Source organism: Botrytis sinoallii (assembly GCF_014898435.1).
Source record: "Botrytis sinoallii strain Bc 23 chromosome Unknown BSIN_012, whole genome shotgun sequence".
NCBI lineage: Eukaryota > Fungi > Ascomycota > Leotiomycetes > Helotiales > Sclerotiniaceae > Botrytis > Botrytis sinoallii.
Window position 1 is genome coordinate 1254738 of NW_024066039.1, and position 15051 is coordinate 1269788.

General features: G+C 41.3%; 6 protein-coding genes across 6 annotated transcripts; 2 read left to right on the forward strand and 4 right to left on the reverse strand.

The window, feature by feature from the left end:
* Positions 1 to 45: 45 nt before the first annotated feature.
* On the reverse strand, positions 46 to 540 carry EAF02_007312 (uncharacterized protein; the record flags this gene model as incomplete). Its single annotated transcript, XM_038903360.1, has 1 exon — positions 46 to 540. One exon carries the CDS (start codon positions 538 to 540, stop codon positions 46 to 48), a length of 495 nt encoding a protein of 164 aa, XP_038756839.1.
* Positions 541 to 1258: 718 nt separating this feature from the next.
* On the reverse strand, positions 1259 to 3596 carry EAF02_007313 (uncharacterized protein). Its single transcript, XM_038903361.1, has 4 exons — positions 2987 to 3596; positions 2139 to 2939; positions 1919 to 2084; positions 1259 to 1863 (listed from the first exon to the last, which is right to left on the reverse strand). Exons 1-4 carry the CDS (start codon positions 3521 to 3523, stop codon positions 1448 to 1450), a joined length of 1920 nt encoding a protein of 639 aa, XP_038756840.1. The 5' UTR covers positions 3524 to 3596; the 3' UTR covers positions 1259 to 1447.
* Positions 3597 to 3873: 277 nt separating this feature from the next.
* EAF02_007314 (uncharacterized protein) lies at positions 3874 to 4618 on the forward strand (the record flags this gene model as incomplete). Its single annotated transcript, XM_038903362.1, has 2 exons — positions 3874 to 4092; positions 4148 to 4618. The coding sequence occupies 2 exons, from the start codon at positions 3874 to 3876 to the stop codon at positions 4616 to 4618; spliced, it is 690 nt and encodes a 229-aa protein (XP_038756841.1).
* Positions 4619 to 5359: 741 nt separating this feature from the next.
* EAF02_007315 (uncharacterized protein) lies at positions 5360 to 9872 on the reverse strand (the record flags this gene model as incomplete). The annotated part of the gene is made up of 2 exons (XM_038903363.1): positions 5360 to 6589; positions 6639 to 9872. The coding sequence occupies 2 exons, from the start codon at positions 9870 to 9872 to the stop codon at positions 5360 to 5362; spliced, it is 4464 nt and encodes a 1487-aa protein (XP_038756842.1).
* Positions 9873 to 10744: 872 nt separating this feature from the next.
* Positions 10745 to 11101, forward strand: EAF02_007316 (uncharacterized protein; the record flags this gene model as incomplete). The annotated part of the gene is made up of 1 exon (XM_038903364.1): positions 10745 to 11101. The coding sequence occupies one exon, from the start codon at positions 10745 to 10747 to the stop codon at positions 11099 to 11101; it is 357 nt and encodes a 118-aa protein (XP_038756843.1).
* A 512-nt stretch (positions 11102 to 11613) lies between these two features.
* On the reverse strand, positions 11614 to 14785 carry EAF02_007317 (uncharacterized protein; the record flags this gene model as incomplete). Its single annotated transcript, XM_038903365.1, has 6 exons — positions 11614 to 12505; positions 12552 to 12578; positions 12625 to 12679; positions 12732 to 13085; positions 13136 to 13669; positions 13720 to 14785. The coding sequence occupies 6 exons, from the start codon at positions 14783 to 14785 to the stop codon at positions 11614 to 11616; spliced, it is 2928 nt and encodes a 975-aa protein (XP_038756844.1).
* Positions 14786 to 15051: the final 266 nt, after the last annotated feature.

Consider the following 15051-nt stretch of genomic DNA (forward strand, 5'->3'; position numbering starts at 1 on the left):
CGTCAAACTATGTCGTTTCTAAATCCACTGTGGAGGCCAAGTATCTTAAATCTTGACTAGTTCCTTACAATCATTGTCCTCAAAAGGGATTTCATCCCCAATTGAACTTCCCACATCCTCATTCTCTAACAGAGTCGCAGAGTCATCATCCCTCACAAGAGTTAATTCTTGATTTAGGCGGTCCATTGACTCTTGGAATTTGGCTCTTGCTTCTTGAAGTCTCAACTTTGTTTGGTCCAACTTCTCTTGTCTCGCTTCAGCACTCAAACCAGTGACATTGTCCCCACCATCAAACCCTCCCGTAATACCTCCGTGTGAGAAACCGGTCTTGGCGGTAGGAATATGGTGAAAAATCAAAGTACCATCATTTCTTGCAGTGATATTCATGGTTCCAGGTGATGGAATGTCAAAGGTGTATTTGTACGACCGAGTTGTAGAAGGTGGGCTTGGTTCTTGATCGATGGGCCGATATGCTGGTAAGTCATCATGGTAGATGACCTTGTCTGCCTTTCTGAAAGAGAAAAATGGGAAAAGGCACATGTTTCTGTTGATTTTTGTCAAATGAATATCAGGATGATAGAAGATACTATACTCACGTCTGTATCAAGATTTCTTGTGGTTTTTGATTCTATATTTGTGATTGTGTAATGCTTGGATTTTTAATATTTTGATATTCTTAGGGTCATACATTTTGTTATATAACATGGTAAGTCATACTGCAAACAAGATACCGTGGACGGTAAACGGATTACGGTAAACCAGTCATCAGTATCAAGTTAGATCTTTGTGTTGTTAGTCTACAAGTACAGTGTTCATTCGAAAAATTCGCCCAAAGCTAGCAAGGATTGATGATTTAAGGTTCTCTTAGAGCCAATTGGCTTCCCTCTAAACACTTCAAAATAGAACCATTCAACAGAAATATAAGGCATTCGATGAATAATCCATTGATATAACGAATCAAATAGCTCTGGCGTTTTCCACAACCCTAACCCACGATGAGCTTAAATAATCAATCCTTGCTAGCTTTGGGCGAATTGTTCGAATGAACACGCTATCTGACCAATGATACTTTCCCATCAATGGAGATAAAGAATGAATTATATGACAGGGATGGGAAGCTTGGAAGATGGAACCTTTCTAGCCGAACATTAATAGCATGACCAATCAAACTATTACAAAAAACACCTCCGGTGTCTAGAAACAGCTTGTGATTGGGCTTTCAAACGTTGCATTAATAGAGTTGTAGTGGAGCAAAGCAGTAATTGTGGGTAGTGCCTCCCCACTCTAGCACGAGCGCCTTCGAAATATGCTAGAGTGGGGAGGCAGTAACCCCGCAATTAATTGTGGAACATTTATTTTGTTACTATTTTAGTTATTCACTATAAATCAATAGGACTCTTAATCAGGTGAATCTAGACACCAGAGTCCGTCATCTTTGAATGTACAGTTAAACAATTTCCCTCACATCCATCTTTTTCCAATCTTGAATCTCATCTGGCTTCTCATCTGGCTTCTCATCTGCCTCTTCCAAAGTTGTGAGTTGATTTGATGCTCCTGATCTCCATTCGATTAACCTGTCGTTCCTTGGAGATTTTCTGATAGATCTTTTTCTAGAGCGTGTATAACTATTTGTGTACTCAAGTTGTGACCGCTGCAGACGTCGACCTCTAGTATTGGATCGTGAGGGAAACTTTATGGCCTCCATTTCAATTTGATCCCAGGCTTTAGAAGTGACTCCCGAGTGAATGTGGTGCACTCCATGTGGTTGATACTCAACTTCAGCAAACTCAACATCATCATACTCCTTCAGTGTTTCGATTACAATGTTGCGGAGTACATGAGTGAATCCAGATGTTCCACAAACTAAATTAGATTGAGCTTGAATTCATGATGAATACGGGTGGATTGTTAGGCATACCAGCGACTTTAGACCTCCCAGCAGATCTCTGTACCTGCTTGGTTATAAATCCTTCAATTATTGTGATTGGTTGTTGTTGCTCTACAAATCTCCAATGGGGATCTTCCACGATTGGGGGGGGTTTCATTATCTTGTGTGGATAAAAACACGTGCAATTAAGGAATATCTGCAGCAGTAGGTCAGCACTTCTTTCAGCATACGTCAGGCCCGGGTGACATACCTTCTCCGAGTCTCTCATTTGCAGATCCACAAGCCAATCTGATATCCAGTCTTCCTGGCAATTGTCTTCAAGGATCCAATACAGATCGATTTTCCTTGTAATAAGACCTCGTCTGTATGACTCGTGACTTTTATCCTTATTTACCCTACGATAAGTTAAACTTCTAACGTATGGAATTATTCCGGCGATTCCGATTCCCTTTGCTACAAGGATAACATTTTCGAAATCCTCCAATCTTAGATCTTTTCCATAAGGCCCATCCATCACAACCCTACGAAGTGAGCCCCGTCCAACCAAATCTGAGGTCAGGCCATTGCTAGGCTCAATCAAGAAGGAAAGTTTAGTAGCCTTCATGGAATCGTCCCACCATGCAATCACGAATGGATGTGCTTGGAAACGTCGACGAACACCCATATCCGACAGAAACAAATACATGTATTGACCTGGGTGTATTTTCATAGGCTTTTTAAGTAGGACCGTCAGTCTTATTGCACTGACAGTTCTCGTTTTCGAGTTGTCATAATAGTGGAAAATATCTGCTTGCGGTGTTAAGGAACTACCGACACCACCAACGTTATCGTAAAACATCTTTCCCCACCGCATTATAGCATTCAAAGACCACAAGGATAATGCAATTATCGGAAACATACTTCGAGTTAAACCAAGGTATGCCACGTGTTGCATCAGGGAAATAATAACGATAAAAGCTAATAGAAAATGGATCTTGAGGAATACTTCAAACATCAATCTCCGCAAAAAGAATATCGACGTAATTAGCAAGAGGGACAATGCAGATGCAGCCTGTGATTGGGTTAGAGAGAGGGACACACAAGACTTTATTTACTTACAGAAATTCCAGAAATTTGAGATGAGTTGAAGGTCCATGGCTGACCAGCAGCTATGGCAAATCCAACATGCAAAAGACTTTGAACAATGACAACTCGACCAACCCAGTGATGTGCTATATAATAAGAGTGGATGGAGATACCGATGAAATTCGCCAACGTGTTAGTCCGCCCACCCAAAAAAAGCGGTACAACATTGACTGAGGCCATAATTCCCGCACGAGAGATAACGTCGGACATGGTCTTTACACCAAGGCCCATACAAAAGCCATTGATAGCTAGATATCCCCCGACGAGTAAGCCTTGCAATCTCGTGACACCAGTCCAATATCTACGTTGAACAAGTAAGGGATATATGAAATGCCTTAAAGCTAACACCTGGAATCGTGCCATAAGGAAGGTAGAACTGATGTACCCAATTCGATAAATGATTAGGAGAACCACTGTTGCGGCCAAAGAGATTGCGTACCACTGTGTCAAGTTCATAACGAAATGATGATGATAATTTTTTTTATTTAAGTGATTGAGATAACCTTCCATGAAATGAGATTATAAGTGTTTTTTTCTTGAAACTCGAAAGGGACCATGGGTAAATCCCGAAGTAAAGATCCAGCGGCAGTCATGATGATGGTTCAACCAACTCCCGTATTTTGAAGTTCGGCTTTCGGGAACAAGTGATGGGCTGCATAAGCGCCTGCAACTCTATGGTTAGTCATTTTGTAACGCGCGCGGCTTTACGAACTCTATTTTTGACTACCAACAACACTTGATTATATTTAAAGAGTCGAACGGTATTTCGGATATTCGAAAATCAATTCTTCGAACTTTCGAAATCAGTTTCTTGACTCTCTGATTTGCAGAAATATATCAATTCTTTTCATATTTCCAGAATGGCCAAATATACCAGGAAATTGACGCCAATTGTTGGTGATGAACGTAGACGAAAGCGGGCTTGCCACGACCGAACTCAGACTGTCATGAAGAAAGGGGATGAGCTAGCTGTGTTGTGTCCAGGAACTAGGGTCTGGGTTATTGTTCAAAACGACGAACAGACGTGTATTTACAGTTCCGAAGAGTCTTCCTCCCTGCCTGTGCTCTCAGGCAATGATGTACGCGATTTGATTCCATGTTCGAAATAAATTTTTGCGCTAACAACATGCTTAGAATGTCATAAGTACAGGCCCTGGCGATTACAGAACACACAACGAAGCTATGGCAACAGGGCTTACTTCGTCTACACGATATACTCCCCCACCTTCCACTGCACAATCCGCAACTTCATTCGTACCTGCCGCAACCTCACCTCCAGTTACTAATTCAGCTCCCTCCACCATGAGCTCGCCTCCGATGCCTGTTAGCTCTTCGAGTTATACCCGGGGTATCAAACGGACAAATTCAGCACTAGACCGAGGGCGGACGTTTTTAAACCCATATGATGTTCCAAATGATGATGAAGAGGGTTCGGAAAGGATGTCAAGACCCAGAAAATATCTGGGTGAAGCCGGTCACTCGAACCCCCGCCGAAGCATCTCCCGAATCAAAGACGAAATGATCTCAAGATCCCTCATGAGAGAAATACCAGAGTTCAGGTCATCGCGTGAAAGATCGTCGTCAGGATCTAGGGTTCACGTTTAATTATTTCACGGGTTGTAGCATGTAGGGTTTCAATAGAGAGTATCGTAAGGACCATCGAAAGTATGGCAGGCACTCGGGGCGCATTGGGGATCAAAGCAGTGACCAACAATTATTCGTTGGCTGGGGTTCAAGGTTAGGACGTCTAATTTACCCACTGATTTTTGTAGTTTATACCCAATCTAAGAGCAACATAATTTTCTTTCTAATTATATAGTCAAAATCCATCCTTGATATAGAAAAAACTTGTAAACGAAAAAGCAATACCTGCAACACTGTTACTTTTCAGGTGGTTTAATCATAATAGCAGTTGATTTTGGCGCTAGGACGCCCTATGACAGGTGCACTAAAACTCCAACAGGGAGCACCCCCAACATATATTCTACATTACTATTTTGTCCAATCCAGAAGCCTATGCCGCTGTACAAGATCAATATTCTAAGAACTTGAGAGATTTGGCTTCAAAATCTTCAATGCCAAAGGGATTTGAGTAAATGAGGAACAACTGTGAATACAGAATAGTAACTTATAGGAAAAGGTGAAGAAAAGGACAGTGGTATGGAGCGTGGGGAACAGATAGGAGAGGCATTTTTTTTTGTTTGTTTAGTTAGTACGTTTAATAAGGTGAATGCTTACTATTTACACTTGAAACATCGAGATAAAAGACTAATAAGGCACCAAAATATTGATATGGAGATGGCTGTGTGCCTTAGCCGAAAGAATTCTTAACATTTAAGTCAGTCCTCAATCTTCGACGGGGAATAGCTCCGGTGATCCTCGAGGTCCCCCACTCTCTACTTCATTTACGCTCAGCAGTGCTTGTGATCTTTCCTTTGTAGTTGTCCTCTTTAGAAAAATAGGACTAGGACGAGGCTTTATTATACCAGGGGCTGTTGCAAGCTTGTGACCTTCTGAAAGTCTCCTCATCTTTGAAATTCCAGATTCTGGAAGCTCCCTCTTTCTTATACCATTTTTAATATGATCAAGATCTGGAGAATGTTTCCTCTTGATATTCCTTACAATATCTGAAATCTCTGATAACTTTGAACGATCAAATTCCTCAGATCGGATGACAGTTGGTTTTACTTCGTCTGTCGGCTCTTTTTCATTTGACTCCTTTTTTTCTTCCAGTATGTAATTAGGCTTGAACTTTTCTGTCTTCAATATCTCTTTAGAATTGATTGGAATTGTTTCTAGGGGCTCTGAAGACGTTTTTTGCTTTGAGTTTATGAAGGCCGATTCTGTATGTTCCGTTTGTTCGGAGATAATTTCATCCTGTTTTCTTTCTTGTAATAGGATGTTTTCCTCTTCTTTCTCCTTCTCTTTTTTTTTCAAGGAATTTGCGCCTTCTGGTTGCTCAGAATCCCTGTTTTCCTCTGACTGTATTTGTGTTCTTGATGGCTGACTTGTTTTCACCCATTTTACGTCTTTTGGTTGCTCTTTCTTTGTAATAATCTTGTCTAAATCCTTTCTTCTATCCAGAAAGGCATGTCTCTTTGTCTTCATGTCTTCAGATTTTGCATTGCTAGACTCCTTCCTTCCTGAATGCTTGAAAACTTTACCTCTTGATTGGCTTTTCATCTTTTCGTAATGTTGACGTTGGAAACAATAGTACGTATCACTAGCGGTGCTTCTTGTTTTAATATGCTTGAGAAAATGCTTAGTGGAAATGGTTTTCCAGCCTCTAGAACTAGGGGTATCAATCAATAATGCCCAATCATGACGCCTATTGAGATAAAACTCAATGTCCTTCATTGTCTCGAAAGCCCGTTGTTGACTTCTCATTCCATTAAACTCATTTATTTTGATCCACAATTTAAAAGGGATTGAGCTGTTGTTTGAAGATTCGGAGATTGGGCTTTCGGTGACTTCTCGGCCTGGGGCATTAAAAACAATCAGCGCCCTTTTATTATCTGGGAGTAATATTGATGGAGTAAATATAGACTTATTCGCATTTTTTTCTTCTGTTCGTTCCTATGAAAGTTAGTAAACTGGATCAAATATCAGTATTATCATAACTTACTGAAGTATCCTCATCTGAATTGTTACTTTTCGCGTCAGCAATTGCAGTCGGTGTCATTTCTGAAGGGAGGGGAATAGGCATTGATCTTCTAGGTTCTTTTGGAAGTTCTATTGCCAAACGAACTGTTGATGTTTCTTGTACTATCGCCTCTTCTTCAACACTGACAGATAGTTTAACTGGTTTTGGGTCCTCCATAGGTTCATCCTCTTCCTCACTGAATGTTGCAGCTATTGGAATTGATCTCCTTGCTTCTTTGGGAAGTTCCATTGGCAAACTAATTGATGATATATCCTCCATGTTTTCATCTTCATCAATCATGTTAGGTACTCGATTTGACAGTGATGATAAGACTAGGGTATTTGTTGGCTCGTAGTCCATCGCCTGGTCGTCTCCTTGGGGCTTGGCTAAAAGGCTTGTCTCTGATGTGTTCAAATTGGCAAACTTGGTAAGACTTTTGTATTGTTGTGTTGTGTAATTAATTAGCTGCACAGGAGACCGCAAATCTAAAGGCTCAGATCTATTGCTTGGATCCTGTGTAAGATGTTTCATGTATTGAGGGTTGATGGTGATCTCTTTCCTTGTCGTAGACACTGTTGGCTGCACTGTAGCAAGCCTCTCGGAATCTACATCATCTTGCCACAGGATTGTATTAGTGCCTACCATTGACATTATTGGTGATCGCTGTGGGGTTTCAGGCCTCCATTCATCATCAGTGATAGCTTTCTGTTCGATTGTGGCAGTATGAGAAACTATCGAGCTTGTTTGCTGCCTGGACAAATAAGCAGCATGATTGTGTTCCTCCACTGGAGGAGAACTTTGTAGTTTTGGTTGCATGATCACAGTTTGCTGGCTGGGTCTCTTCTCCAGTGACTGGTATTGGTGATCTATCTTATGGTTCGGAGATAGACTGGGTAGAGCTATTGTTAATGCGGGTGACCGAGCTCTTTCCAACGTCAACAGTGCTACGTCCTTCATACCTTGACTGCGAGCGTCTGACTGGGGAACTGATTGATTGTAGCTGGGGCTAACCACCTGTCCGAGTGATGATGCGACTGGTAAGACATCCGGTAGTCCTGGTGATCTTAAGTGTGAATTAGGGCTTTCTTCTGGCTTCCATGTGATGGTTCCAATGTCTAAATTAGGATTTCTTGCACCATAAGTTAATCTATGCTTAAAGATCATACTATCAGTATCCGATGAAGATGTTTCCGATGCTATCGATATAACTGGCGATCGATATCTTTGAAATCTCTCTGTAGCCAGCGCCAAACCCTTTGAATCAAATATTTCCTTTCCTTTCCCTTTAATATTTTCCTGTTCCATACCTTCAGGCAGATTCCGCTTTGGTGTTTGAATAATGGAAGGTTTTCTCATGAAATCGCCTCCACCCTCATGAATACCGGTCCCTTGAATACCAAGATGGCTATCACTACTTTTTTTTATCTGCTCAAGATGACCTACTAGTTCTTTGTTTATTGTTGATGTAATTTCTGGATCTATCTCTGGATTCGAACCTTTGTTCATCCACTCGATTTGGAATCGATTTTGCTCCGTTGTGGTATTTTTTGGTCCACCAGAAGATACAGTCGATGAGTCAAACACAAAATCTGATCCTTCCTTTGGACTTGCATTTTTCGATTGAGATGTCTTGGGAAATATGGTAGATTGAACGATATTTTGGTCCCTGGGAGCAACGGAAAAAGATGAACGGCCGTCATGTTCATGAATCGAAGAGAAAGACGAGCTTTTGACGGTGTTAATTTGAGCCTTTAAACCGTAAGTTCTTTGTTTCTTAGAGTTATCGATCTGACTAGCTTCAAAATGAGGTGTTTTTCCAAAGAATGAGGAGATGAAATCACTTAAAATGAATAAATGGTTAGGCATATCGTCTTTTGCGCATGATGTCTTGGAAAGGTTGTAAAGGTAGAAGTCTTCCTTCCCCGTAGCATAGTTTTTTGCAAAAGGAACACCCCATCGGCGACTCAAGTCCATTGGTGAGAAGAAATCATTCGAGTTGATGATTGGTGGATCTTTCACAAAGCTAGCGGTTACGCTTTCAATTTTGTCCTGCGTATGAGTGTGTCTAGGATCGCTCTCTAGCGTACTGTCAATCTTCCTTGTATTGATCCCCGAGTCCTTCGCGAACTTTAAAAGCTCATATTGCAGTACCGGGTCCATTATGGGCTGGTATGACGGCAGTCTATTTTCCTTTCTAGGTGCGCGTCCTCCTAGCTCAGAGAAATTTCTAAGTGCAAAAATCCAAACTTGCTTGTAAATGATGTCCCATGCGGATCCATCCGAATGGTTTGCTTTGATAAATGCCTTTTTATCCTTATTATCAACAAGAATCTCACCATTATAGGTCCAAGCCGAACGTAGGGCATTGTGTATGGTTAGGCGTGGGCTCTTCGCGACGAGGAGAGTTTTCAATACTTTTGCACCAACTTCCAAGTATTTGAGGTTCTCATGCATCGTTTTGAGACTTGGTATCAAACAATCCACTTTCAATATAGCCTCTAATATATCTTTTCTTGTTTTGGGGTCAACTATCTTGGGAAATAATTTGCCGGATGCCATTTCGGATTTAACAAATTCCCCATCACTGCGACTCAAAAAAGGGACCCGAAGTTGCAGGAGTCGGACTGTCGTTACATCTGCCGCCCTTTGAATTTTTCCATCGCTCAGAGTCACTTTCTCCCAAACTGACCGAATATGTCCTAGATATCGCGTAATCTCCTCATCACAGCGTAAGGCTAAATTCTTCTGAATATTTCCCAACTCTAACCCTGTCCATAGACCCGGTATTGACAGAAGGTGGTCGAGTAGTTCTGTAATATCTTCACGTTTAAGTAATTGATCCAAACTGATTCTCTTGCAATGGCTTAGCTTTTCTTTCCAATCGGAGATCCCTTTCTCGTCATTCAATTTTTGGGTGTTTCTGACGTTACAATACACTTCACCATCGGAGTATCTTGCATGAATCGTTAAATTGTTGAGCTGTTGGAAATCTTTGCTGCCAGATTCTGAAATCTTCTTTAATTCTGTTTCGTTTAAGAGAACTGGAATGTAACTAGAGTTGTCGTGATCTTTATAATTTTGTTCGCGATATGTTCGTTTCAATCCTTCCACGATTCCTCGGCTCACTTCTTTGCTCCCCTCAGCTTTAGAGCAGAAGACACCGACTTTTGCGGTTCCGATCAACACCAATTTTCCATTATTGGGGGTTTCTTGCATCTGTACTTGTGACATGGTTCTTGCGTATGCACTTGAGACTACTCGTAGTAGAGATCTTGTAGTAGAAATTTACGAAATGAGTTGAAATTGATTTGAAGAAGAATTCCAAATTCCAAATTCCGTTCTAGAATTTTGCCGATAACTTTAATATATCCAAGCTCGATAAAATAAGATTTTCTAGTAGGTATCCGTTGATAGATGTCTCTCGGTAGAAATCTTCTAGCAGAAATCTTTCAGTAGAGATCTTGCAGGAATTACGGAACTTCGAATTAGACTGTTTTACGAAAAATATTGCTAGTAGAAATCTTTCAATACAAATCTGCCAGTAAGTATTTTTCTCGGAACATTGTTAACAGGATTCGGGATCCAATAAAAGTTTTGCTAGGAGGAATCTTTCAATGGAAATCTACCAGTAAAAGTTTTGCTAGTAGAAATCTTTCAATGGAAATCTATCAGTGAATATTTTCATCGGAACTAACAGGATTCGGGATTCAGTAAAAGTTTTACTAGTAGAAATCTTTCAATGGAAATCTACCAGTGAATATTTTTATTGGAACTAACAGGATTCGGGATTCAGTAAAAGTTTTGCTAGGAGGAATCTTTCAATAGAAATCTACCAGTAAATATTTTTCTCTTAAACGGGACCTGGAATAGTAACAGTTTTGCTAGTAGAAACCTCTTCCCAGGGCTGAATTGAACCTGTGTATGGAAATGGGGGGGGGGGGTTTCTCGGTTCAAAGATGCGGGGTAGTCCTATCCAGGATACCAAAACCGGGATTGTGATTGTCGATAGACTACTTATTAAAAATTAGCCTTACACCCTACCCTGTATATCTGCAACCTGAGCCTGAAAATTCAAACATCATCGAAATATGAACAAATATCTGCTTCAACCGTTAACCTTCGTGAAGGCGAACGAAAGACCAGTCAGTAAGCCACTTCCTTTGACTCCTGGCTCTGCCTTGGTTTCTTCATTAGAGATAGAAAATGAAATGCTTCGAAAGGAAAATCAATCGCTGCGACATGACATACAAGTTGGCAGGGACCGACTTCGTCGGTACCGAAGGATAAATGTTACCGCGAAAGCTTTCTTCCAGCAAACCACACTAAGTGCACAAAGGTTTGAAAATATCCTCCTTGATGTGCAAGAAGGAAAAGGTGCTCAGTACTCTGAGCCCGATCCTCTTATAAAGAGCAACCAGAATCAGGATGGCGAAAATTGGATTTGATCGTGAGTCTCTATGTTAATTGGCAATTCTACTCTCTAACTGCCTACATACAGGTTGGGTATTCTGTACTTGGGCTTAGTTGAGGTCGGGAAGAAGCGCAATATCTTGCTCGGGTTCTAGATTTAGTGTAGAGAGTGCAATTCACAGGGCAGCCTCAATCACAAGCCACACACTCCCGTACATATCAAATTGAATGAACATCTTACAAGTTCCCTCTCTGCATCTAGCATGCTGTCGTGATACCTGATCTATAATGACATTCTCAACTATCACTGCCGCTACAGCATCACCTAAAGACTCTACCATAACGTTAGACCTCTTACACTACATTATTATCCATTATCCAATTTCAAATATTGATGATCTGGAACACGCACTCACGACGAGTATGGTATCTTTTTTTGACGATGGATCACATGATTTATTGAGTCTCAAGGAAGGCAGAGTTCACGAAGTCTTTTTTATTATTCTAAAATCCGCACAAATGATAAACCATTTAACATTAGATTAATTTACTCCAGGCGCCTTATTCTTTTTGGAAACCGGTCATTTCGGAAATCATTATTCCTTTTGATACCTCTGCGTCCAAATTCGCAATCCAATCCCTGATCTTTGATCAATGTTTCAATTACATACGGACAATTACTAATGCTTCGTTGTCTAGACACTACACCGTCGATTTTGACGTCAAGCGAATCCGCCAATGACCTCGCTCTAAATATTATAGTTTTTGAAAATGGCTTTCCGGCTTCAATGTCTATAATCATGTCCGAATCGATTGCAAAGACTGAACGATGAAAGTCGAGGTGAAACTTAGCCCTTCTCTCCCTCAAGCGAGTTGCAAGCACTTGAAGTCCATTGCTAGATGGACCCAATCGACAAAGTATGCGTCCTTGACACACGAAAAGGGCACGGTCAAATACAGGCAGTCCATCGAGCTCAATGTAAAACAAAGATGCTAGAAGGTTATCGGCACATTGTTTGATTTCGTTGTTGGCTGAAACGTGCCACTGCACATGTTGACGGAGACCTGGTATAACCTGTGTATCATCGAGTGCTGGCTCAGACCCCGAAAATTCGACATTGAGACGATGGTACCTATCCCGTACCTGTGGGGATAGAGTGTTGCACAACTCTCGCCATCTACTCTCTCCCACGAAGAGGTTCAAGAATGAAGCAAATAGTCGAGGGACGCAGCGAGAATTGAAAAAAGAAATTTGTTGAGAGTTTTCCTCGGCTTCTTCTTTGGTAGTTTGTATGAAGCCTGTACCGAGAGAGACTACAATGTCAGGCTGCTTCTTGGATCGGTTCCAAATCATATCTTGTTCCCAAATGGCTAAATTTATCGGATTATTATGCCCACCAAGACCACCATCCTGGTAGCCACCAAAAGATCTAAAGTAACTACAGTGGTCAGTTTCATATATATACATCAGATTGTAAAACTTACGGTGGCGCCGCAGAGCTAGCCCGTGCTCTTTAAAAGTCAGTAAATGTATACTATAAATCTTTTTGCGACTTACGCTTGCCATACAAATAATTCCTTTTTTTTATCTTCAGGTCGAATCATACGGTATCCTGAGTTAAATATGTCAGCTATCATGTGGAAATTTTCGCACGTGGTACAAACCGCAACTCTCAGACCTAGTTTCATGTCCATTGTAATTTGTAAAAATGCACGTGGAACAATCATCTGTGGTTGTAGCAATGACCCCTATCTTGACTCCGGAATTAGCTTCGAACAGGGAGGACTCCATCCCAAATGATTCTTGCAAGGCTTTGTTAATTCCTGCGGAGCTGTAGCGGCTATCTGCCGCAAGTGATAGAATCCCTTCGACAACCCGATTCAAATAATTCAATCCCGGAAGGCTTCGACCAAAATGAACCCTCTTCTGGAATACGAGTTGCGAAAACTCTTGGAAATGTGTCAAGCATTTATCTACAGTCCATTTGTTGAAGAACAATCCCAATATAACCAACGCACCTGTAAACGGTCAGCATGCATATTGAAGTTGGAAATAGGTGATGGTGAACCTGAACTGCTCCCAAAAGCCAAGTCAAAGTGCTCATGAATACTAGTGGGGAGCCCGATGGCGGTTTCTAGTTCTTTAAGAAACGACAAAGGGATGATTCCTTTTATTCCGCCACCTTCCGCAATAATTGACCTTACACCAGCTGTATTTGGTTTAAGACGAAATTTTCTGTCGTTTGCCTTTCCACAAAAGATGCAGTGCGGAATCAGAAAAGTCCAAGCATGCGATTCGAGTTCCTTTCCTACAGATATTGTACACTCGTCGCATATTGCGTGGCGACAAGTCATGGTGTTTTCCGGTCTTCGAGCCATACAGCAGAAGCAGGTAGTGTTGCTGTAAATGTCTTTCCATTCGTTGTTGAATCGAGAGAGTGTATTTTTATGAACCGACCCTTCATCGCTTGAACTGACTACATTGACGGCATACTGGCAAAATGCCGTTTCGATACCTTTGGTCAATTGAGGGTATTTGAAAGGGTCAATTTTGAGACAAGTCTGGTAAAAGAACTTCCGAAAAACCAGTAAAGGGTGAAATGCTGGTAGCTGTCAATAAATATTTCTCGCGAGAGAGTTTTGATAACAATACCATGCATTCCAGGAGGATAACTATCAAAGACTAGCGCAGAAGCAATAATCGGGACCCCGAAATTTAATAACTGTTTTCTATCAACATTTTGTAAGAATGCAGTCAGATGAGCAAGAAAATGTTCTGATACGGGATTTGAAAATCTAGATGCCTCTATAAAACTGAAAGCCGAGTCTTCAGTTGAGCAAAAGTGACGAATTGCATAGTGGAAAAAAGCTTTGAAGTGGCGGATCGAAAATGCGACTTGGTGATTGTTGCGGAGCTTCTGTATATCTGCAGACTCTTGGAGGAGACGATCCCTTACAGGCGTCCAAGTTCTTTGCGAAGATGTCAGTACTGGAAGACTTAAAACATGCAGGCCGCTAAAATGCTTTGCCAGCAATACATTCAAGTCCTTTTTTCTCGGAGTCTCTCCTTGTCTTCCTGCAACCTCTTTACTCAAGTCTAATAGGAATCTCTTGGTAGCTCCATTCTCCCACTCAAGGGCACTCGGGACTTCTTCAGTGCTTTTAAAGATCAACACCTTCGGATACGTCGAGGCTGGAAGGTCAGTAGGAGCCTCTGGCAAGCTTGTCAACCAAGTCGCCAAGACATCCAAAATTCCAGTTAGGCCTCCAAGATCGTCTGCAAAGAGACAAATCACGGTACTGAACGGCGATAGGAGCTTTGAATAAATTTGATAAGAGAGGAATTTAGAATCAAAGTCCCGTGGAAATGGAAGGGCCCTTGGTGTAATATCACCGTAATTCTCAGTGGCTACTGTCATTGGGCGTGATGGATTGTGCAACTCGCAGTCTGCATAGAAAACCGGTTCTGGCTCCCTGATTGTTTCGTAGTCTACTCGAAGTTGCACCTCGCCGCTAATCCCTTTTTGTTCCCGGAATCCAAATCGAGTTTTTCTCAGCACTCGTGATTTTGTTTGCTCTCCAATGAAGGTTATCATTTGTGGTCTTTGTTGATCAAGGGACAAATCACCGAGAATGGTGTAAGGACGTTGATGCTCTTGTAATAGTAAACCTTCGGAGCCAGCTCCAAATGTCAACCATGTTGTCTCTGATAATGTCATTTTTATATACGGTTGGGTGCCTGATTATTTGTTAAGTGTGAAAACTACTGAAAATCGATCCTTTTATTTCTCATGTTATATTTTGTTGTAATATATGTATATCTGTTTCAGTCAAATACTGTTTCCGGTATTCCGAATCTTCAAAAGCATAGCTAGGTGCACAATAACCGTACTCCAAATCCAATCTTTCCAGTCTAGTCCAACTTTCAATTCACAGATTGATCAGTTCTCATATATATATACAGATTTATCTCGAATGAGGTCTT

What these genes read in the sequence shown, in the direction of transcription:
- EAF02_007313 (XM_038903361.1), bottom strand. Translation starts at nt 3,523, where the DNA reads ATGGAAGGTTATCTCAATCACTTAAATAAAAAAAATTATCATCATCAT. An exon ending in CTCAAATTTCTGGAATTTCT is followed by an intron (nt 2,940 to 2,986) that starts GTAAGTAAATAA and finishes ACCCAATCACAG; the next exon opens with GCTGCATCTGCATTGTCCCT. An exon ending in AAATGAGAGACTCGGAGAAG is followed by an intron (nt 2,085 to 2,138) that starts GTATGTCACCCG and finishes CTACTGCTGCAG; the next exon opens with ATATTCCTTAATTGCACGTG.